Below are 24,507 nucleotides of genomic sequence, written 5' to 3'. Positions count from 1 at the left end.
ATACCAGCATTAAAATCCTTATATAGCTTTAAACCCCCCACAAAAAAACACTACTGACCTGTGGCACTCCGTACTACTGCAGTAATGCAATCCCAACACATGTAAAACAGCGAATTACACAGGTTACATATACAATTGCGACTGAAAGTTGGGCTGCAAGCTCCATTGATGTTTAGGGAAATCCATATGGGGTACTCTCTCAGCTTCCTGATATATATAATTGGTTATTTATAACGGCTTAATACCCAGAGGTTTCTAAAAGCGGGCCGGGGGATCGAACCTGTCATTTTACATGGTCACCGCGTTATACCCGAGTTATCCTCCCGAGTCTGATGCCCCGGTGTTCGTGACTCCTAATGTAATCTAAGGTTGTACTCTGTTGTATACGGATGTCTGGCTCAGATTACAGCATAGCACATAACCGCAATCTCAATACATAACTGGGTCTTAGATTATTGTAAACAAATAACCCTTTATTCAGAGAAAATTATCAAGCAAGATCCTTTAGCAAAACTATGGTTAATCAAAAGACCTAAACGTAGAAAAAGCGGTAGCTGGTCATATACCAATAAGGGGTGTAGTTCACAAATACACAATGTTATCCTTCCGGCAATACCCTGAACCAGTGCTTCTCCTTAAATGCTATGTAGCTATGAATCCCTTTATCTAGTAAAGCTGGAGACTATTAATATTTAAAGATCTTAGGGTTCGGAAAGAGGGGGGCGGTCAGACATGCATTCACATGGGTATTCCCAGGGCTTTATCATGACTTCATGGTGATTCCGCCACACCCTGGTCGGTCGTTTAAATCGGTTTCCACAAGACCGGCAGTGCACAGCCATCCTCAAGGCTGTTTGGGTCCCCTCTGGTCGCACCTGGCTTTCAGTCCAAACGATGTGCATTGCAGCTCTCTGGTGACGGGAAGAGCTGTGAGACAGCAGTTTGGCTCCTAAGTGCTATGCCCAGCCAGGTCTTCAATGACTGGACAGCATCCAATCGGGAAGATCACACTAAAGAAAAACAAGAGGGTATGCCTGGAAGGTTTAGAATTAATCCTGACCTCTGGCATTGCTCTGGGCACCCCTCCAGACCATCATTCTTCGCCTGCCAAGCCATTACAAAAGGGGAAAGACCATATGCAAATCAGGCTTGGTGCCACCCCAAAAGGGCCAGTCCAGCCCGAACTGCTTGGTCACACCCCTACTGCACGAGACCACAAGCACCCCCAGACATGTTTCGGCCTGGTAGGGCCTCATCAGTGAGGAGTAGCTTGGGTCTCTAGGCCCAGCAGGCATGGGACCCACGTCTGGGTATACCTGTCCCACTCTGGGTGCCTGAAGCAAAACAAGAGGTTATGGCTGGAAGGCTTCGAATTAATCTTAACCTTGCCGAAACTTGGCTTGGCAGGTGAAGAACGATGGTCTGCAGGGTATGCCAGAGGTTAAGATTCATTCTGAACCTTCCAGCCATCACTTTGTTGTTTTGCTAAGATCACACTGTCTGCAACAGCTAAGGTCTGAGAAACTCTAGGACACTACAAAGAGAGATCCCACAATCAACACAATGTATGCAGTTATTGGCTGCTCAGCTGAGTAGGCCTATGCAGAGAGAAAACCTGCAGGCTCACAGATACGGAAGAGTTATTTGACAGAACTTTAAGGGGTGGGAATGGCAGCAATGTTTGGTTCTGAGCAATATAAGGACATCAGGTCTCTTGTAGGTAAGATGGTGTTTGTTAGTAGGAGAGACTGGAACTGGATTCTCGGCGAGTATTCAGCCAGCATGACCTCTTCAAAGATTCATCCAAAGTGTAGAGGGATGTTCTTCTTCCGGTCTCCACAATCGGAATGCTGGCTTTCCAGCAATGGTCAATCTATCCCCACAACTCCCCTTTGAAGGATCAACAAGATTCAGCCAATTATCGGTTCATGGTTGGTCTTCTTTTATGGTGGTAGCTGGGTCTCACTAGGGAGAAACCAACCTTACTCTTCTCTTGACAGGAATCTTTACATCCTACCAAGGAATTTCCCTGTGTGTGGGGGAACCCCCATCAAGAATGTCACCCTCATTCATGCAGTCTTACACTTAGGAAATTGACATGTCCTTGCACTGTCTGCCCAAGAGAATATCCTCTCCCAGGTTGGTGTTTCCACCACCACTCCTTAACCCCAGGGGCTCAGCCTTTTGTTATCACTATGGTGAAACGCACGCAGAGGTTAATGATAATGATGTGTTATTTTATATAGCGCCTTAATCCAAAGCGCTTTCCAGAGCACGTATTTACATACAATATCACCCAACCGAAATTGGTACTCATTTATCGACCTCGGAAGGATGAAAGGCTGAGTTGGCCTTGCCGGGATTCAAACCTGCGACCTGCAGATCACACTCAGATGTCAGCAGCGAGTGCTCAACCCGCTGAGCTATTTTACCAGTTAAAGGATGCGGCTTAAAGATATGCCAACTTCTCGGAGTAAGGGCTAACTGTTCTATTCCGCCCTGTTCCATGGTAAGATTTCGGACATATTGCTAATTCAATTAAAATCCCCTCCGTGGAAATACAGCATTAGAACCAGTCCCACAAACGGAATGATGAAAGCACAGGTTTCCTGGCGTATTGAAGCCGGCAATAATTGACAGTAATACCATCTATAAAAGGGATGTCCTAATTATTGTGATTTAAGCGGAATTTAACATGAAGTGTAATCATTTCAAATTACTGTTAAGATTGAATAATCCCGGTAGCCTCTGCCACGACCTACTCTAAAAAACATGTTATATTAAAGCTTTTATACTACACCCATTGCCACTGTAGTGGTCTTTTACGGTGCTGGTGCTTGTCCAGATAGCGGTATATTGCGCCCCGGATCAGGGTGAACAAGACAGTGGTCGGCGCTGGTAAGAAAATCGGGCAAAAAATGGTGGGAGCATTGGAGAAGCTGGCACATATGACAAACCATCTTCTCTGAACTGCAGCCTCCTTCTGAAAGCAGCCAACCCTCATCCCGTTCAAAAAATAATACACTCACTAAATGCTTAGCTCTTTGTCCAAAGATACAGGTAAGACTATAGCCAAATCTGAGGCTTTGATACGGCGAGGAAATCGCCATTTACAATCGCTAACATGGGACTCTGGAGTAGATTTGTGCACCTTAAAAGTAAAGTTATTCGCTGTGCCCGGGTTTACTGACTCGCAACATCCTTAGCGACAATGTCGGAGGCTGTGCGGAAGTTCCAATAGGTAAGGCCCAGGTTAAGGTTAGGCTATGTCATGACATTCACGCACAGCAGTGCCAGTGCAGCCCAATCCTGCCGCGCAGAATCCTATATTAGCACCCTGTGGGTGGGAGCCGGCCAATCAGGAGGCTAGAAGTGCAGGCTGATACTCCTTGCTTCGCTTGGGCCTTTAACTCGGGCTGCCGGGCCGTTACCCCAGTATAGCCTGTGGAATGGGTTACTAGCGCCATATTATCTCACCAAATTATAGCACCGCTCTGCTAATACACCCGTGGTTATCCGTGGTGTGCAACCAACACACAGCTTTGGAAATGCACTAAACTCCTAACCTGTGAAATCCACACACCCCTGTGCACCCCACCACTCACTTGCAGCACCTTCCATTACAGAAGTCACACACACTACGGTGCCAATGCACAATTGTGACATGCAGCAGACACGTCCTTTTACGGCAGTGTATTCTGCACACTGTTGCGCCATTCCACTCGAATACTGAATTGCAACACCTCCTATTTTACAGGAATATGGGCCCCACACAGCGGTGCCAATACGGACATAGTGTGGCCCGTGGCACAACCTACCTTCTCAAGCCACGCAGGGCTTTGCAGTGCACACCCTATCACGAAGTTCTAAAATGCCAGTGCCGTGACTGTGCATCACCAATGCTTGGCCGCACTCTGCCACTCCACAGTCTGTCTCCTTCTGAAGTGCTGCATTGATCTATTATTTGTTAAAACCATCACCATGCGTCGTGCGGGGCTGTGTAATCTTTGTCTCTCTTGGATTTGCAGGTTTCTGATCTCTGCCAGCTAGCTCGCCCACGGAGATGCTGAGGGTTCGCCCTGACTCTGCCAGTGCCGGACACAGACCCCCAGGAGATACATCTGAGGCCTGGCATGGAGTCCAGCCCTTGTGGGCACTCTTTGTTCTTTCTGCTCACGACTTAGCCGGCGCCAGTTGGGAGGCCTCCTCGTGCCTTGGCCAGGAAGGACAAAGTCCAGGATTACAGGACTGATCCCAGGACGCTTCGGCTGAGTGGAGAAGATGTTGGGGGAACATTTGGACTGTGCGCTGAACTTGTATCTCGCAGGTCCTGAATTCATAGACCGCCCTGTTCTGATTCTTCTCTCAAGCTCCACTCTACTTCACTTTTGGAGCGGCATCAACATGGATGGTCTGGCCTACTGCGAACTCTGGAGATTTTGTTATATGGCCCTCTTGTGTGGTTACCTATTTTATTTCCACATTTTCAAATGGGGAAGGGGGTTGAGGCTTGATCAAAATGTGCAATATGGGGTCACTTTGAACATTCTTTCCAGGGTCTCTTTTGGTTCCCAACCCTCCCCCCCACCCCCCTTGGTGTCAAGATGCTCAGAAGGCTGGCCCAGTAGTGGAGGCAGCTTTTGGTGCCAGGTGGGGCGACTAATAGGGCACCATCAGCAGGCTGGGGGCGCACTGGGCAGCAGTGGGCAACCCGGAGTAGGAGGGGGCGCCTACCCCTTCTGATTCTCCTCCCCCCTCACCCACCAGACCTCCTTGGATCTGCCACTGGCTGAGCCAGTAGTAGATACTCTTAATGTTGCCTTTGCTTTGTCTCATGTAAGTTGGTTGCACCATGCCAAATTATCCCCCAACAGAACGCCACAAAATTACTGAACGCATTTAAGCAGGTAAGCTCCAAAAAGTGGGGCTGAGCTGGGGCCCCTATCGCAGCACAATTTTGGCGGGACGCATTATCCTGCCGCAGCCGCGAAAGGAGATGCGCCTGCCATTAAGTGAGGCGAGCTGGTTGACGTGCCAGCCAGCCACATTGTTGCTGTAGCTGGCATTTCTGTCAGTCACTGTAACTTCCTCTGACGACCCCTCGCGCTATGGGTCACCAGAGGAAGTTACTGTCCCTTTGTTTCCCCAGGTCGCCGACGCCGAGGCGCCTTTAACCCTCGGCGAACCTGGGGATTCCATTAAATATTTTGAGGTTTATAAAAGAGGACTTGAAAAGTACTCCATTCAATCCCTCTTTTATAAAGCTTTGCCGGCGGACAAAGACGCCTTGGCCTTTGTCCGTCGTCAAAGCTTTATAAAAGATGGCTTGGATTGTGCACTTTTCAAGCCATCTTTTATAAACATAGAAATGTTAAAAAAAAAGATGGCTTGAAAAGTATGCAAACCATAAGGTATGCACACAAATGTATAAATCTTATATATTTGTGTGCGTACCTTACTATGGCTGTGTACTTTTCAAGCCACCTTGAAGTACACAAAACATAGTAAGGCATGCAAACAAATATATAAATGTAAGCATTTATATATTTGTTTACGTGCCTTACTAAGGTTTGTGTACTTTTAGGCCACGCCCACAAGCACGCCCGCAAATGAGTGCCCCCCTCGATTTCCTAACCCACTTACAGCCCCGATGTCACCGATTGCTCGTTATCCTGAGCAAGCTGATCACGTAGGCGCTGCGTTTGACGGGCCAGAGATTCGAGGTGTTTATATATATATATATATATATATATACAAAGGTTTACTTTAAAATAGGCAGGAGTTGAGGCTGGGGGAGGGGAGGAAAAGGGGCTCCCGTTGCGCATTGCGGAAAAAGGAAGTCTCCGTTAATCCAATAGGAAGCGGAAGCGTCCTTTCTGCAATGCGTTTAGTGCGTGGGGGGGACGGAGGGGCAGCCGGACTAGTCGGGTTGAGTGGGGTGAGATCGGGTTGAGGAGGGCTGAGGGGAATAGGCTGTGGGTGAGCGGACTGGGGCGTTTAGTGGGCAGGGGAAGTGGCAGAAGGGGGCAGACGGTTCCTGGGGTGTTCCCCGGACCAGGAAAGACACCCTGTGTAGGCAGGGGAGGGAGAGCAAGAAGCAGAGGTTCCAGGAATGTGCCTTGAAGTAGAAGCGAGGGGGCTGTGGAGGTTAGCTGCGGAGAATTGCTCAAGAGTCTGGGTGCAAATAAGGTTTCGAAATGTGCTCATTTTGAACAGTGAATATAGGATCTAAAACACGCCCTCACACTGATACACTCCTGCGCCCATAACATACACATGCCCACATATACACGCTCACATGCACGCACTCACACTTTCTTCCTTCTTTCCTTTGGGGTTTACGACATATCAAATGTGTGTCTATCTGTTGCGAAGTTTATTTGAACACGAAGTCTGGGCGGCATTCATTACAAAAGCCCGTCAATGCGCTCTCTGCCCCCCTCACTCCGTACGATGACTTGTAAAATGCCATATGCACAGTTTCGATACACAGCAACATCTAAAAGCATCGCATCAAAGTTCAAGTTAAAATCATTACATAAATGGATGAAATCCATAACACTGCAATTAATAGTTGGGAGGTAGCTTGAGCCTGTTTCCACCATAGCCGTGTCCACTCCGTCGTAGGGGAGGACAGACACTGGTTTTTACATTTGGAAACCACAGGTCACAATTTATTGGAGCATACAACACAGGGGGCAGTCCCAGCCTAAAAGCATCATGGTTCACGACCATACTTTTCAGAGTGGCCCAAAAGCAGGGCAAAGTTCTACTGCTGAACGTTCTCTGCAAGGCGCTGGACATACGCTCCAGCTTTGTACTGCACACAGTACTTCCTCCTCGGGCCACTGAATCTTGTAGGTGAGGAATCTCAAGTGTCCCTAAGGGACTCCGTGCCCAACGTCTGAGTTTGGCTCGAGTTCGGCCATCGGGAAACCTGCTCACGGTTCAAGCCATGGTGTTACTCTCCTCCCCAGCTAGGACTGCCCCAAACTCCACTGGGGACTGGAAAGAGACAGGGCTCCAGTCCCTCCCTGCATTATAAGCGGTCCCCAGGGCGCGCCGGAGGCTCCTGCCCTGGGGACTGGCTGCCCCTCCTCCTGGCGGAGGAGTGGAGAGACCCTGAAGAGGGGTGGGGCGGCCAGAGGGGCATCCCGCTATGTGGGATGTCCCTCTAGCGCCCCCTGCGGGGGCTTGGACAACCCCTGATCCGCTGTGAAGAACCTGAAATAACCTTTCACCTGACCACCTAGGTCTTGCTTCGTTCACCTTGCTGACCCTCCTAGCCCCCTACATCCTCCAGGAGACATTCCTGGGCTCTGAACCCCAGAGTTCTTCCAGCTCGTTCCCCTCGTGCCCCCAGGCTGGAGTTCCAACGCTATACGAGTGGTGCCTACAGGCACACCTCCCATCCAATGAACACCCTGCACCCTGCTCTGGGCGAGAGGGGGGGTGGGCTCCAGCATCTAATAACATCCATCAATTCTTTGTCTCAGGACCCAAGTCAAACTGTGCTGCCACAGCATGAATATAGCTCCCACTTATTTGTGCCCGGCCCCGCCACCAAACAGTCCAAGCACAATCCTTGACGTCCGCAGTAAATAAGGCTCTTCCGTTTTAGGCCAATGCGCCCCTTCCTTGGTGAAATCTGCTCCCCATTCACCCTACCATGATAAATACTCTGTGGTAAAAGAAGTAGTGGAACTATGTTCCCTGCTGGCCCACCCCCAATTCCCATAAACCCCATCACCACACCGCTTCCCACGGGCAAACCAAACTCCCAAACAAACAAACCTGCTCTTTAAGGGAATGTTCAGTACATTCAACTTCTTCCTACAGCTTTTATTTTAAAACTGAACCCTTCCGGAATGGTTTCTTTTTAAAATAAAACTATATGAATTGTTAAACCTAGGAGCACCGCTCCTGCCCACTTCGACCACTGTAAATACTCTGATTGACAATTGTCAGTTTGCCATTTCTCCATTGAGCCTCCTGAACAAAACGTTCAGCCCTTTTTCTTTCCCAAGAGCAGGCCATTGCAGCCTCTTTTGCCTGCGCCCTTTGGAATTGCGGGCAAAAGTGGATATGCACATGCGCACACGCTCGCCCACGTGCTGACTGCACTGCGTCTTCCGGAGACACAGTTGAGGCCTGCCAGTCCCTGCGCGCACTTGTGTGCAGCGTGGGGCAAGGCTTTGCTGGCCTCCGCGTTCTGCAGCCTTTAGTGCGCGCCCTGTTTTACCCGCGATCTTTGGTTTGTGGGCAAGCGAGGATGAAGGCTTTGCGCACCAATCTCTGGCTGGTTTCTTGTGGGGTCTTTTAGCAGCACCGTGGGTGTTTGGACAGCAGATTCTAGGTCGTTGCTTAAATTATGCCATTGCTTCCCCCAGATTGTATGGAGGTGCAAAGTGTAGGGGCTGCCCACACCCAACTATCCCACCCATACCTGCTCGCGGAAGACACCTGTGCTGCCAACAGCCACAACCTCTGTCCCCTCGAACCAGGTGCCATCCTGCTCACCACCTGCATCCGTGCTGAACCTACACTCAGCTCTAACACCCCCTTCACCCAAGATCCTTCAACGTCAACTGCTGCCCCCCCATACCTGGGTGCCATCCCATGCACCCACCACCCCCCAACCTTTGTCACTTCTCCCTCCCTCCCTCCTCCTCTGCCAAAGCGTGCTGCCCTTTACCTGCCAACCCCACTGTCCCCCTTTACTCTCCGTCTGATAATCATGGAATTCTTTTTCCAAAGTATCACCCATGCATCTCCTTCCCAACATTTCTCGGAAATATCTGTGATGAATCTGATTTCATCACTCTTTTCCCACGGGCAGCCTCTCTTCATGTGGCCAGGGGGCGGCAGCCGCTACCTGATCCTGACTCAGGGGGCAGCTATTTTAGGGAGGATCAAATGAGGGGAGGTGACCCTTGGGGCGAGGGGTAGCCTGGCGGCATCAGATGAGACGTGGTATCCCCCACCCCAATTAGGGATACCCATTCCAATCCTCACGTCTTAATGGCATACTGTGATCACCCCCTTCAACAATCCTTAAAGCCTGCTAATACTATTCCTCAATATTTTGTAACCAACAATAATAAAGACTGAGACACATGAAGATGGCCGCTGGCACAGATTGGTTGTGCCGACAGCGCTCCCTAGCCTGAAAACAGCACTCAGCTGTCCCACCGCACAAGCAGCTGAAGTCTTCACAGGAAAGTCGACAAGGAGAGCAGTGCCCCGGTGTAGTAGGGCTGGCTGGCAGAGGCCCGGATGTGCCCCCCAGTAGAGGAGAAGAACGGTGGAGCAGAGGCCTCCCAGTGAGGGTGCTGCAGAGGCGGTGGTGCCGCATGCAGAGTGGAAGTTGGGTCCGCTCAAGACCTTGGAGGAGCTGACTTGGCAGAGGAGATGGCCTCCCTAAGGGGACCCGCGGTGCCACCGGCACCAGCTTGCGACGACCTGCAGCAGAGCCCGCCCCCGACTAGGTGAAGACAGAGGAGGAAGGCATGGAGTCGCAATCGGGAGCCCACCTGTGAGGACCCACAGCAGTGAGCAGACCTCGCCAAGGCGTAGCAGAGTGAAGACACAGCAAGGGAGACCAGGCGCAGCCCTGCAACTTGACCGCGGAGGGGAGAGAGGCAGCCGCAAGGGACGCTGAAATGGCAGAAAAAGGTGAGCTCCCCCCCCCCCCGGCCCCGGAGCGTGACTCGAGCCCCTGAAAAGGGCCTTGCTACAAGGGAAAGGATATTTACACACCTCACCTCAGGACTGGGAGTAAAGGGGGCACCGGGAAGGCCCCCCACCATCACAAACACCCTTGTGAGCCACAGAGGGCAGCGAGGGATGCAGTGGACCCCATTCTAGCGGGGACATTGAGCCACCCCAGGGAGGGAGGCCCCTGGCAATGCCAGAGCACACCTAGAGGATTAAAACGGGCCCCCAAAAGACTGGGTTTAAAAGCCCAAATAAGGCAAGGGGGCTGTGGGGAGGCCCCCCGACCGAACAGTCACACACTGCGCAGAGAGGAGAAGGGGACATGGGAGCACCCAGGCAACTGGCATACCTTGGCAATTACTGCCCCTCCCCCGGGCACCACACCCAAACCAGTGGCAAATAAGAGTAACATCTTCCCCCCTGGGGAATCTTCAGAAGGGCCTTTTAAGTGTAGGGGGGGACTGAACAGCCCAATGCACAAACCCAAGGCCCTCTCGCACACTGGGGAGGCCACAAGCAGCAACCCCGGGCACCAGGGGGTGCTCGGGCATGGGGCCACCACTTTTTGGAAAAGAGACTAAGCTACAATATAAGGCAACCTGCTACGGAAGGACACAAGGCAGGCCCTGACTGGGCCATGTCCACCAAGGCTAAAAGCAGAGCCTCCAAAGCAAATCCGAGTTTGGGTGAGTGCCCAGGCACTCTCACCAACATGTGGCCGGCGCTGGAGGCAAGAGAAACGCACAAAAATTCCCAGGAGGGCCCTCTAGAGCGCAGTCCCACTGGGGAGGTAGACTTGGCGGCCCCAATTACAAGGCAGGACTTTCATGGGGAAATGAGAACACTTCAAGACTCCTTAGCGAAGATGTTTCAGGAGCAATTTCAACTGATGAGGTAAGACCTCACCACAGCCCTGACAGAGATAAGACAGGAAGTGGGGCAGCTGGGCGAAAGAACGGATAAACTGGAAAGGGGCCTGAATAGACGAGGAGACCTCAGAAAACAGTGAGGCGATAGGACGGTTAAATGTTGCGACCCAAAACCTGGAGATACAAATGGAAGACATGGAGAACAGGTCCCGGAGGGTCAACATCAGGCTGAAACTCCTGCCAGAAACAGTTGTGGATACAGAGCTGAAGGAGGAGGTCCAGAGTTTTTGCTGACCGTTTGTGGGAAACTGAACGAGGAGCTGTTGAACTTAACCAGATCCATAGAGTAGGGTGGCTAAACAAGGGCCCCAATGCTGGGCCCAGAGATGTCCTCGCAGCCTTCACTAGGATTGCACAAAAAGAAGCAGTCCTCAGGGCAGCTCGCCAGCAGGAGCTGGTCCCGTATAAGGGCCAACAGATCACTCTCTACCAAGACCTAGCTAACAGCACGCTTGTTAAGCGACGGCAAATGAAATGAGTCCGATAACCAAAGACCTGAATGACTGAGGCATTAGATACAAGTGGACCTTCCTGTTTGGCCTATGCTTTGATTGGGCGGGGGCACAGAAGCGTATAGTCTTCCCCCCTCCCCCCCCAGGAGGGAGCAGACATATTGCATCTTGATTTGGAGCCAGACAAACAGCGCTGAGAGAGCCATGTACAAAGGAGGGGGAGGATGGTAAAAAATGGGTGAAGCGGCCGGGCGCACCGGGGGCATAGAGGGGGCAATGAAGAACCCACACGAAACATAATGAAAGGTGTGGTGGGCATAAAGGGATTCATGGGGCACAGAGGCTCGGGATAAGCAAATATCATAGAGGCGGTAAAGGTGTACAAGCCGGAGGGGGCGGGCTCGAGGGGCAGGGAGGAAGCAGGTGGTTGCACTCGGGTCATAGGGAGCGGGGGACCAGGGCAGGAAGGGGATGAATAGGGTGGGGGTGGTACGGAAGTGGGGGTCCACAAGACGGGGGATAACTGAGGGCAACATGGACGCACAAAATCGGGGTGAGAGGACAACCCCAGGGAACGGGAGAGGGTGGGGTGGAACTCGGGGAAGGGGGTAGGAGGACATCGAACGGGAGAGGGTCTGGGAGCAAAACACAATCGCAGTAAGATTCAAATGGGTAATGCATAATTTGAGGGGGCTTAACTCCCCCCTTAAAAGGAAAAAATTTGAGAAATTTACTAGAAAATGAGGCCCTGATGTCCTGGCACTCCAGGAGATGCACCTCCTTCAGCGGGACCAGGCAAGAGTGAAACTGCATGGATTCGATCAATTGTTCTTCACATCAGGTCAGACAAAAATAGGGGAGGGGGGTGTTGGCCCTTAAGAACACCTAGAATTTCAGGGTGGCTGAGATTAAAAGGTACAAGGGAGGATGATGCATTATAGTGAGAGGGGACTCAGTGGGGGTCTCCTATACGGTGGGCAGTCATAATGTCGACAGTAAAAATGTCGACAGTCAAAATTTCAAAAAATAAATGTCGAAAAAAATAATGTCGACAAACAATAATGTCGATATTTTTTCGAAATTTTCTATTTATTGTATAAATAGATAAATAAATAAATGTATAACTAAAATGTGTTGAGTATGAGGGGTGAGAGGGTGGTGGGGGGTTTGGGGGTGGCAGGGGGTGTTGGGTGAGGGGGGTTGGGGGGGGACACTCCCATAGTAAATGATACTATTTTTATTTATTTAATTATTGAATAAATACATATATAATTACTATGTGGTGAGAGGGTGGTGGGGGGGTGTGGGGGGGTGGTAGGGGGGTGTTGGGTTGGGGGGGGGACCCCCCATAGTAAATGATGCTCTTTTTTTATGTATTTATTGAATATATAAATAAATAAATATATAATTAATGTGTTGAGTATGAGGGGTGAGAGGGAGGCGGGGGGGTGGCAGGGGGGTGTTGGGTGAGGGGGGGTTGGGGGGGACCCCCCCATAGTAAATGATACTCTTTTTGTTAAATTATTTAGTGAAAAAATAAATAAATAAATAAATAAATATATAATTAGAATGTGTTGAGTATGAGGGGTGAGAGGGTGGTGGGGGGGGGGGGGTGGCAGGGGGGTGTTGGGTGAGGTGTTGATAGTTCTAATTGACATTTTTTTGTCGACATTTTTTTTTCTAAAAAATGACTCTTTACATTATATGTATAGGATGTCGACATTATTGTTTTCGACATTTTTTTTTCGACATTATGACTATAAACCCTCCTATACAATGGCGTCCATTTACGCCCTCAATGCTGGACAGGAGCCCTTCCTGAGAAATTTTATAGGAATTCTGGAAACATTTGTGAAGGGCCACATCATTCTGATGGGCGACTTCAATAGTGCATGGCATATGGCAAGAGATTGATCAGGCAAGGGAATGGTGGGAGGAGGAGTGATAGCCTCTCCCGGACTACGAGAAAGGATGGAACAAGCAGGCTTGAGAGATGTGTGTAGTTGGCTGAGTGGGGAGGAAGAGGGATATACCTTCCTATCCAGAGTACACAAGACGCAATTAAGGATGGATTATATTTGGGTCCCTGCGACATTACTGGGGAGGGTCGAAGAGGTGGAGACGGGCCTATGGAGCAGCGGATCACAAGATCGTCTCCATGAGATTGCAACTACAGCGTAAGGTAATGGGAGTGTGGAGATGGAGAATGCTGGCAGGCTTGCTGAGGGACCCAGTGATTAGAGAAGAGCTGGAGGGAAAGATAAAGGGCTTCTTTGAGCTCAATAATAGTGCAGACACGGGGGAAAGCACCAGGTGGGATGACTTCAAAGCTACTATGAGGGGGTATCTCATTGCTGCCAAAGTGTAAAGAGAGAAGCAGATGAGGGCACTAGAAGTCCAGCTTGAGGAAGAAGTGGAGGAGACCAGGAAAAGGGCAGGGAATCACCCATAAGGCAATTCCTCAAAGCTTACAGAAGGGTGGTAGGGTAGTTAAGGGTTCTAAGACAAACAAAGTAGAAGGGGCACTCCTTTTTGTGAGGCAGAGATACTATGCGAAAGCCAATAAAGCTGATGCACTATTAGCAAGATTACTAAAGGGAGCAGAGGAACAGAACACAATTATGGCCATAAGGGTTAGAAGGGGGAGCGCCTTACACGCACAGAGGACATCCAAGAATGCATGGCAAGGCATTATGAAAGTCTCTATTCCTCGCAGGACCCCGCCGGGCCAAACTCAGATGGACTTCCTGGAGAAGATCCAACTGCCCAGAAAAGGGAGGGAAACATTCGAAACACTGGAACAGGAAATCTCAGAAGAGGAAGTGAGAAGGGTGATCTCAAACTTACCTGCAAACAAGACGCCGGGCCCGGACGGGTAGACAGCAACCTTTTACAAAGCAGTCTCTGCAACACTGGCACCATATATGGCACACCTATATAATACCTTTAAGACAAAGGGCCACACCACCCCCACTATGGATGACGCAAAAATAACCCTTATTTTCAAATCAAAGAAAGACCCGGCAGAATGCAACTCTTATATGCCTATCGCGCTAATTAATGTGTACGCAAACATCTAAACAAAAATATTGGGCAACAGATTGGAGGCGTGCATGCCGGCCTTGATCCATCAGGATCAGTCGGGCTTCCTAATGGGTAAGCAATCAGCTGAGCATGTCAGGAGGGTGGCCCACCTGGTGGAGAAATCTCAGAAAACTGACACTCCCGCAATCCTTTTGTCACTAGACGAGGAAAAAGCTTTCGACCGTGTGGAGTGGACATTCCTGTTCAGGGTAATGGACAAGATGGGCATGGGTTGGGACTTTCAGAGAATGGTCAAGGCAAACTACTACGTCCTGGTGATGCGCCTCTTGATAAATGGCTCAATGTCCCACCCAATCAGATTGGGAAGGGGACAAAACAGTGATGCCCACTCTCCCCCCCCCCCTACTCCAGGCGATCAGGGAAGCAGATGAGATACAGGGAATTCCCTTCCCGGGCACCCAACACAAAGTTGTGGCCTTTGCCGATGACATGCTCCTAGCATTAACAAGGCCAAGTAGCTCACTACAAGCATGCATGGCACTGCTGGGGGAATTCGGTATGGCCTCAGGTTTACAAATTAATTTCAGCAAGTCAGAACTGTTAAACTTCACGATGGGGGAAGAGGAAATAGCGCGCTTGATGGAAGCAACACCATTTGTGCAAAGCCAAGGGAGGATTAAATAGCTGGGAGTGAATATTACCTCAAACCTGGTGGGATGGTATGCAGCCAACTATCTGCCCGAAGGGAAGGCAATAGCGAGGGGCCTCCAGAAGTGGAGGAGCCTCAGGATTTCGTGGGTAGGGAGAATAGCAACGGTTAAAATGGCAGTACTTCCCCGCCTTCTCTACCTTTTTCAGGCAATTCCGACGGCACTACCAGCAATTTTGTTCAGGGACCTGAGGAAAATGGTAAACAAGTTTGTCTGGGAAAGGAAAAGGGCAAGAATCAGTAGGCAGATTTTGATGGCCCAAAGGAGGGAGGGGGGGGCTGGCTCTTTCCAATCTTCAGCAATATCATGAGGCAACACAACTGTAATAAGGGAGTGGTTCTCGGGGATGGGGGATAAGCTATGGGCAGGGCAGTGACACAACACGATTTAAGGGAGGTCTTCTGGTTGCCAAAAATATTGCAGACCGCAACATATGTATAAGGGCACCATAACCAAACTAGTGGCGGATGTCTAGGATAGACTGGTTGGGAGAAAGGCAATCGCGATGTTACCTTCCCCCTTCACTCCCATCTTTAACAACAGAGGCTTTACCCCAGGGAAGGAACGGGGGGCATTCAGGCAATGGTGGGAGGGGGGCTGCAGAGTAATCCGGGATATGTGCTAGGGTCAGCCCATAAGCTCTTTTGTAGACTGCAAGCAAGCGTTTGGAGTGGCAGAAGGGGAGAGACTTAGATATGCGCAGCTAAGGCATTGGCTACTGAGTCCAGGAGTCAGGAAGGCAGCCGCCAGGCAGGTCACCCCCATTTGAAAAGTTCCTGCTGACACATGATGGCACGAAGGGATTGATATCCGATTTATATAGATTCCTAGATAATACTACCCCAGAGCAGAATGGAACTAGGGAGTCAATGGGAACAGGTGCTGGGGCGAGAGATTGAGAGGGATGACTGGGAAAACCTCTGAAGGAGAATCCCCAAACTGGCGGAAGCTTCCCAATTACAAGAAACATGGTACAAGATACTTATGGATGGCACTACAATCCCACCCACCTAAAACGCATATATCCGTAAACCTCAGGGGTTTGTTGGAGGGGTTGCAGACAGGAGGGCACGGCTGCCCAGATATGGTGGAACTGCCCAAGAAAAGCCCCATTTTGGGAGGAGGTGCAGCTGGCTTAAACTCAGGCCTTTGGAGAAGCAGTGAATAGATCCCCAGAACAAATACTGCTGGGGCTGCCAGGTGACAAGGGAGAAAGAGAACCCAGGAGCCGGTAAAAGGCAAGGGCAGTCCTCACGTTGGCGGCAATGACTCCTATAGCTCGGAACTGGAAAGGACCAACTATCCCTACAATTCAGGACTGGCTGCGAAAGGTCTGGGAACTGGTCGCCCTGGAGTGGGCTTCCTACGCAATGAACAACATGCAGCAATTTGCTGGTGAGTGGGGAGAAACTTTGGCATTCCTGAAGGATGACTACAGGGGGCAGTGGTGTTTGCAACGCCTAAAGTTATTGGATTTACATTGAGCATATGGCTCTCACAGGTCCTCGTTGGAAGACAGACTTGCAGTTCCTCTAGGGAATGAGGGGAGGCACTAGGAGGAGGCAGGTAAGGGGTGCAGGGCAGGGTAGAGGGGGGAGAAGAGAATGTTTTTTCTGTTGTAAAATCAATAAAGAGAATTCAAAAAATAAAAATAAAGACTGAGAGGAGAAAAAGGGACTGAGGAATGCCAAATACTCTGCAGAATCAAAAGGATTAGTCTAGTGTTTGCAAGAAGTAGATTGGCTTCAAGCAACTCCCTTCCTGGAAGCTGGAGTTTAAAGTCTGAACAGCTGAAGCTAAAAGAGAGATGCAACCAGCTAAGTGCTGCGGGGAAGTTGAACTGAGAAGCCCACGGGCGAGCAGGGAGACGGCAAGAGAAGAACTGGATGAGTGGGTTTGTTGTGCCGGGATCAAAGCAGGAAGAGAGGACCACCCTTCCTAGCAACAGCGAGAACTGAGAAGCAGTGCCTATGCCACCCGAAGGACTCCGGAGTGAGACGGAAGCTGTGAAGGATGTTGAAGCCGCCAGATGAAGCCAGTATGCCTGTGAAGTGGAGGCAGGACACCAGCGCGCTTCCGTGTGTTTGCCACAAGAGGTCAGAAGAATGTCAGAGAAAGACAGTGAGCCCTAGGAAGGATAGCTGGATCACTGGGGTGCTTTGGCAGCTCCACCAAGAACTGATAAGTGCCAGATACACGAGTTGTGTGACCCTGAGCAAGGAGGTTGGGTCACTGGGACGTTTAAGGAAGGAAGTACATGAAAGTGGGTTTGAGACCCAGTGTTTTGTTGGAAACAAGACAGAATATTGGATTGGTGTGAATACAAGAGAGAAGAAAAGGTAAAGAACCTGGCAGGAGAGTATAGGAGGTGTTTGGACATTTGACCAAGGAAATAAAGGAAAGTGGGTTTGTACCTGGGGATTTTGTGAAACAAATACTGAATATTCGAACTGGGTGAATACAAGAAAATACAGAAATAGACAGCCTGGCAAGAGAGTATACAAGGTGTTTGGCGAGTCTGGTACTTGCACCCAAATTGCATAAAGGAGCTACATGAGAGAGAGTCTGGCAGGAGAGTATTCCAGGTGTCTTGCGAGACTGGGACCCACACCCAAATTGTGTTACTTGAAAAGAGAATCCCAAGGAAGAGCCATGCCCCTGGGGATTTGAATTACGGTATTTGTGAAAAAGACTTGGGGAAGGGAGTTATTTCCCCTGGAGTAGATTCTAACACCAAGAGGAGAGATCCATCCTCTTGGGCCTTAAAGAACTTGGTTATTCTTTGGAACTTTTATTTTATTGGAGAGAAACTTGGGGAAGGGGGGCATTTCCAGGAACTCTGAACATCATCCATTTGGAACTTGTGTTGGATTATATCGTTTTGTTGAACTTTAATATGTGTGAACTTTTCAAGCCAGAGACAATACCCTTAGCTCCTTAGTTGGTGTAGGCTATGCTGATGGAGTCGAGGATGTCAAAAAGGGGTCTTGTGAATATATTGTATAGTATGGGGGATATGCATGAGCCTTGAAGACTCCACAGGGATAGGGATAGCGGTAGGAAAAGCATTGGTGTTCTCAGCAAACACTCTCATGAATCTTCCTTGTAAGAAAGAGGAGATCCAGGCTGTGACTTCGGAGGAGAAGTTGGCCGAGGTAGTGGGATGGTGGCAGAGGATTTTGTGGACCACCAAGTTGAAGGCTGCTGATAGGTGTAAGAGGAGGAGGAGGAGGAGGAGGAGGAGGGTGAGCTTTCCGGTGTCCCTAATCTCATCCAACTGTTTTATATCCAACAGCGCATATTCAGTCCCATGACAAGGGCAAAACCCTGATTGCCTCATACCCAGTATGTGGTGGGTTTCTAGGAAGTATTGGACTAGTAGGTAGGCGGCTCTATCGAGAATCTTCAGTAGGAATGAAACGGTGGTAATAGGCCTGTACTTATTAGGATTAGTAGGGTCTATTGTAGGATTTGTAGGAGAGGGAACAGCCACGGAGAAGGATGCATTCATGAACGCAGTGATAAAAGGTGTTGGGGCTTCTGCGCAGTCCTTGATTCTGAAGGATGGGCAGGTATCCCCTTTGCACCTGGAATGTTTGAGACTGTTGATGATGGCTTGGACCTACATTTCAGTGAGCTCTTTAAATTGAAACTATGGGGTCCCCTCCAAATGAGGGTCTGGCTGGGTGTCTGGGGCAGGGACACACAGTGGGGAAGGGGGTTGTTTGAAAGTTCTGATTTCTTTTTGTTGAGCATATCAATTTTGTTCTGCATGGCTGCCTGAATATTGGTACACCAGGCTTCATCCTTTGTGACTAGGTGGAGGTGCGAAGATGGGGTTTCAAGTTCCCTAAAGATGGTGAACAGTTCTCTGGAGTCACATTTTGCATTGGCTATCCTAGTGTTGATGGAGGAGGATTTCGCTGAGATAGCTAATTTGTAGATTTTGGAGAATTTATTCAACTCTGCTCTTGTGGAGTTGGATGGATTTTTATGTCGTGTTGATTCAGCAATGTGCTTTTCTTTGCGTAGTTCTAGCAAGTCTTGGTTGAACTCGAGTGTCTAACAGGTTTGGCTATGCATGGCGTTAGTGGGGCCATCGTGTCCATTACAGTGGTTAGAGTAGGAGGGCAGAAGTTAGCTAGGTTGTTGGAGTCATTGGAGTATGGAGGTTTAAGGTTTGGCGTGTCTAACAAAGGTAGAATGCTTTCTCTAGTGAGCTTGCATGAGCTACGTGTGAGCACTGGAGGCAGAGGCCAGGTGCAGAGCTTAGGTTTCTGGTGGTGCGCGATAGAGAAGTGGATAATGTGGTGATCAGACCATGGATGGGGCGTGTTGGAGTTGACTGAGATCCTACAGTTGGACTGGATAGCAGACCTTAAAGTGCGACCTTTGGACTGGGTGTGATTTCTGACACAATGTTTGAAGCCTATAGTTTCAAGGGCTTTGGCCAGAGAGGCAGCATGGGTGTCCTCTGGGTCATTGAGACCCAGATTTAGGTTACCTAAAAGGATTATATTTGTGGAACTCTTGAGGTTGTCTTCCAGGATGTGAAGGAGGTCCTCGAAGTTGGGTGATGAGCCTGGCGGCGGTAGATGATATGGAAGGTGATGGTGCAGGTAGGTGAGGGGAACAACGTTAAGGACCGTATGTCCATGTTCCCTTGTAGGGATGTGTGGACTTGTCTGAAGGGAAGGGAGTCTTTGCCCACCAAGGCCCCACCGCCACCTCTGACGTTGGTGCGGTCTTTCCGGAATACTCTGTAATCCATGAGGAAGGCAATGGCCAGGGCTAGGCCGGAAGCGTTGTGAAGCCAGGTTTCTGAGATGACTAAGGCATCAAGGTTGCAAGAGGTAAGGAGGTCTGAAATGTCAAGGGCATGTGCAGGTAAAGAGCAGGCGATAAGTGCACTGTTTAGGTACGGATCCTTCCCTGGGTGTGGAGCGTTGCAGTACTTGGGGCTTGGATTTGGTGGTTAGGGCAGGTGGTAGCCTTATAAGCAAGTCGGGTTGGGAGTCAGGCGGTGGAGATGCAGGGCAGTTCTGAGGTAGTGTCCTTATGTGGAGCAATAGTTTGCGTGCTAGGGCTGGCTCTGAGAGATTCAGAATGGGCACCAGTGGCAGGGGCAATGTGAGTGGCCACGTGGGTGAGGCTATGCAGTAGGTGGTAAGAGCTTTCAGAGATTGGGCTAGGGAGTGCTTGGAGCAAGGTAGGGGGCGCTGGCCAGGGGGTGGGAGTGGCTGGAAGTAGTTGGTGGGCAAGGTAAGGCAAAGTGTGGCAATACAGTATTTTTAGTAAGGATGACATGCACACATACATTTTGGTTGTCAGCAGTGGCAGTGACGTTTGCACCATAAACATTGTCATGAACATATTGCCTATTGACATAGTTATCATGCACAGGTACACTTTGGCAATAGACATTGGCAAGGACATTTGGGCTAGTATCACTGGCAGGAGCCTATTGGTTAGTAGCAAGTCTAGGGAAATAGCCTAAGTTGGTGCTGGCCACTGCAATTGAATTGGGGTGGTGCTCACGATGCCCTCATGACTCGGGCTGTAAACACACAGGCTGTGGTGGAGAGGAGGGTTCTCACTCTCGCTGAGGCTCTGTAAAAATAAGGGGCAGGGGGGCTTTACTGGGATAGTGGAGGAAGCCGATGTGAAACCTGTGGTGTTGATGGGTACATGTCCGATATGCCAGGATCATGACTGCTGGTCTGCTTTAATGGGTCTGGTGGGGACTGTAGGTGAATGTGGCATCTGAAGGGGAGGGCCCAAGATGCAATAGGTTAAATTCTCCTCTCGTTACCTTATTTTTCGTCTCGGCTCTGTTCCTGGACAATGGGCCTCATTACAACCCTGCCGGTCTGGAAAGAACGGTGGCGGTAAAACCGCTGCCACTGTTCTTTCCAGACCGGCTCATTCAGAGTCCTGCAGGCGGGAGGTGTCACTCCCGCCAGGTCTGACCTGGCGGGTTTAACACCACCCACCTGCAGGTGGACATGGAAACACTGGTTTTGTCATAGACGGAACCAGTGTTTCCATGGTCCCCATCCCCATGGAGTCCTATGGGACTCCATGGGAATGGGGACTTACAGAATTCCCGCTCTGGAATTCCCGGGTCACCGGGGTCGTAATGCCCGGATGCGGAATGGTAACACGGGTCTGGCGGTAACCTACCGTTTTTTCTGGCTCGGTTACCGCCGTACTCGTAATGAAGCCCACTGTCACTTTTGTCACTACAGGGATTCGAACTTGTATCCTGCTGGTAGTAGACTGGTGGCATAGCCGGCTGAGCTGTCTTGACCGGACATCTTTGGTACACTTTATTTTGATTCCCTGGTTGGGACTTAAAGCCCATTTCCGACTGACTACACTAAACGGCTCCCACAGTGATCAGCACGATTAACGTTACGTTGCTGCAGGCACCGCTGTGTTCAGGCAAGGGGGCTGTCGGAGGCGTTTTATGTCTCCCTTAAGAGGAGATTAGAAAGAGGAGGGGTTCAGAAAGCTTCATAACTAAAAGTAATGCTGATCTTAAGATGTATATTCTGTCATGGAGTTCCTTTCCGTCTTGATACAGTTTTGGGGTCCAGTGGAGGAGAGAGAGGACACCAGGTAGAAGACCTTGTATTGAGGGGACGGGCGGGAGGACGTGGAGATGGAGGAAGAGGGGTGGGTGGGCGCGGGAGGGGCACAGTAGCAGGCTAGAGTGGTAGCTGAGGTCACTTTGATCACTAAAGGGCACAGTCATGTTAAGGAATCTAATGTTTATGCCTATCCCTTCTTTGTCGCTTTTCAACCATCCACCGGCACACCATACAATCCCCCATCTGCCCTGGAACAGGTCCTTAGGCCAATATGGAGAAAGAGCTGTACAAAATGAGGGACTTACCCCTCCACTTTCCTGTGGGATGGGGAGGTGAAGGCAAGAAACGGGGCGAGCAGGGTTGCAGTGGCACATGGGGGGGGGGGGTTTCTGTTCAAGTGCTGTCCCAGGCCCCCATAGCTGAGATCCTCCTTTATGGCCTTGGACATACAAGGCCTCTGCTGCCAGGTACTTGTCCATTAAATGTATTGGCTTCCTACTGAGAAGAGCCAGTACTATGGCCCTCATTACGAGTCTGCCGGTAACATTCCGGTGCTACGGTAAACCAGAAAATAAGGCAAACAGACAAAAACAGGAGTGACATGTACTAGAGGACTTTGCATATGCAAACAAAAAGCTGCTCAAAGTCGCAGGTCTAAAGTTGTAGTTTGTGGTTGTCCTTTGCAAATCGCAATGGCCACAATGCAACGTATTCTGAGGTACAAGGCAAGGGTGGCATAAAAGCAGTGCCTTAAGTGGGCTGGGGCCATCAATGGAGGAGCAGGGTATATACAGAACAAGCATTGGCAATGTCCATAGGCTTGCCTTTTGCGTGGGCATGTGAATGGCACTTTGCCGGGCACTGCTGTAATGACAGTGAAAGCTTTTAAGCCACTGTCCTTTGTGAAAAGTTGGCTTGCCAAAGGGTGACGAACATCCGAGGAAAGGTATTGTGAGCAACCTCATTCAAAGAGACTCCCTTGAAGAATAATATGTGGGGTTCTGGGAAATCATCAATTCATTGTGAGTTTAACTATTGGACATCTTGTTTTGGTTTACTATTAAAGTCACCTCCCACTTTATGCATGGCTCTGCAGTGTAGTGGCTTTGAAGGGTTGCCCGGCCTTTGTAGTGGGATGCTAATGAACGTACTTATGTACCTCAACACCTACACTTTTGTTACGGTGCCAGTGTTTTGTCAAGGTTCCAATAAATAATGACCTTGAGCTTTGATGTGTTATGCTTATTGGAATGTAGCAAGCAGACTGTGTTGCGATATGCACTTAGTTATGTAGACCAGACCATTTTTTACATGTCTGTTTTCATGCCACGCCCATCATGCAAGCCACGCCCCCGAATGAATCCACCCCCTCCCCTCAATTACGTGCCTCACTTAAAGTACCGGGGAGACCTAGCACCACAGGGACTGCAGGGGTGTCTGTTGCACGCCTGCCTTGGCACAAATGGCCCAAGTAGTACTTGATTCAAAGGTGACAACCACTACTGTCTTTTTGTACTTAAAAGCATCTTTGGGGCTCTGCTTTCTCCGCACACTCTTAGGATAAGTTTAACAGATGACTCAAGGTCATAGGGGACAGCTTACCCCAGTTCTATGCTTTTTCTTCTCTATCAGGGGCATCCTGGGGATTATAGTCTTGGCTTACTTCAGTTGACTGGACATAAGTGAAAGCAAAGCCCCACGCCTAGAATTGGGATCCCGGGGACATTGGATCATCCTTTCACATTATCCTGCGGTCACTTCCTCTAAAACCATTGCCCTCATACATGGGCAAATATGCCATTCGGTGCCCGCTCCACGTGCGTCTATAGCCGGATCATTAATGGCAGCAGCGCGTCCTGGCGGTGCGAGTGGGCGGGCGGCTGGTACCGTGCCATACCCACTCTCAGAACCTGCCTCTTCAGGGCCAAGTCTGCTTTATTACGCGTGAATACTAAGGTATTGTGGGGGTGGGGGGTTGCTTGTGGTTTTCCTTTATTTGAAAAAAAAAATTTAAATGCAAAATAAAAGATGATTCTGTGCCAGTGCCAGTAGGCTTGTGTGTGTTTAGCTTCACCTTTGTTATGTTTGCTTATCACTCAGCTGTGGGTGGGTGTGCGGTGGGAGGGGGGGTGCGGGGTGAGTAGGCTCAACCAGCGACTGTTAAAAATTAAAAATGTGCTCGTTTCACAAGCAAAACAGTTACCTTTTTTTAAAGCAGTGCACAGTGTATTGACATAATGCATAATAACAACCAGAAACACATTTATAATAGAACCCTGAGGAGATTTTACATATGGGCTGAGCAGGAGGGGCGGGGGGAGGGGGGGACATGGCCAGGTATAGAGTGAACACACATGACGCGTATCTTTTTGGATGCTGTACCGGCCATATTTTTGAGCAAACATAAATGCACTCCCACAAATGTGACATTTCTCCAATACAAGGTAATCAATATTCAAAACATCGTTTTCAACACTTCCTATTGGCAAGTGGTCCAGGCGGGCCATGGCTCTCCGCCGGGGCGTCAGTGTGGTGAGGCCCTGTCCTCTCACCACATGCCCTTCTTTGGGGGCGTTACCGGGAGGCAGCCCCCTTTCTTACTGGGCTTAGCTGCCCCCCCCGGTACCGCTGCCCCCTTGCCCTGCCAGGAGCCTCTGGTCGCCATGCCCCACTCCAGCTCTGGAGTCCCAGGGAAAGGGATCTGTGTCCCCATGATCCTCTCCCACCTGTACCCCTTTCCCCTCCTTTTAACATGGTGGGTGGAATGGGAAAACTAACTCTAAGGTGGTCGAGGGCTCAGGTGGGTGGTGCAGGCATGCAGCGATAATCCCTGGGAGGACGAGACAGACACCTGTACTCCCCTCGTCCACCAGGGGATCTATTTAAGTCAGAGATTGGCACCAATGTGCCCCCCCTGCTGAGCACAGCCCGTGAACTGCCCCCAGCCTCCCGCTGGGGGGCCGGTTCAAACAGGCATCCGCCAACCACTTCCCTCATGTCCGCCGGCAACCTGTAATTGCAGGTTTTTGCCTTTGTGGGCTGAGCAGGGGGGCATGCCCAG

At 50.1% G+C, this 24,507-nt stretch overlaps 1 protein-coding gene across 3 annotated transcripts in view; it reads left to right on the top strand.

The window, feature by feature from the left end:
• SPECC1 (sperm antigen with calponin homology and coiled-coil domains 1) overlaps positions 1–24,507 on the top strand; it is a 1,474,528-nt gene that overhangs the window by 610,601 nt on the left and 839,420 nt on the right. The window contains exon 8 of one of the 3 annotated variants that reach the window (XM_069615232.1): positions 4,029–5,256. The exons of the other annotated variants lie outside the window; for them this stretch is intronic. Within the exon in view, the coding sequence (XP_069471333.1) occupies positions 4,029–4,050 (22 nt within the window). The 3' untranslated portion in view covers positions 4,051–5,256. Of the gene's footprint in view, positions 1–4,028; positions 5,257–24,507 lie in introns of those variants that run through there. 3 annotated transcript variants of the gene reach the window in all.

The sequence above is a fragment of the Ambystoma mexicanum genome, chromosome 9 (assembly GCF_040938575.1).
Source record: "Ambystoma mexicanum isolate Mex_15411 chromosome 9, UKY_AmexF1_1, whole genome shotgun sequence".
NCBI lineage: Eukaryota > Metazoa > Chordata > Amphibia > Caudata > Ambystomatidae > Ambystoma > Ambystoma mexicanum.
Note: the sequence above shows the minus strand (reverse complement) of the source record. Positions and strands in the feature narration are given on the sequence as shown.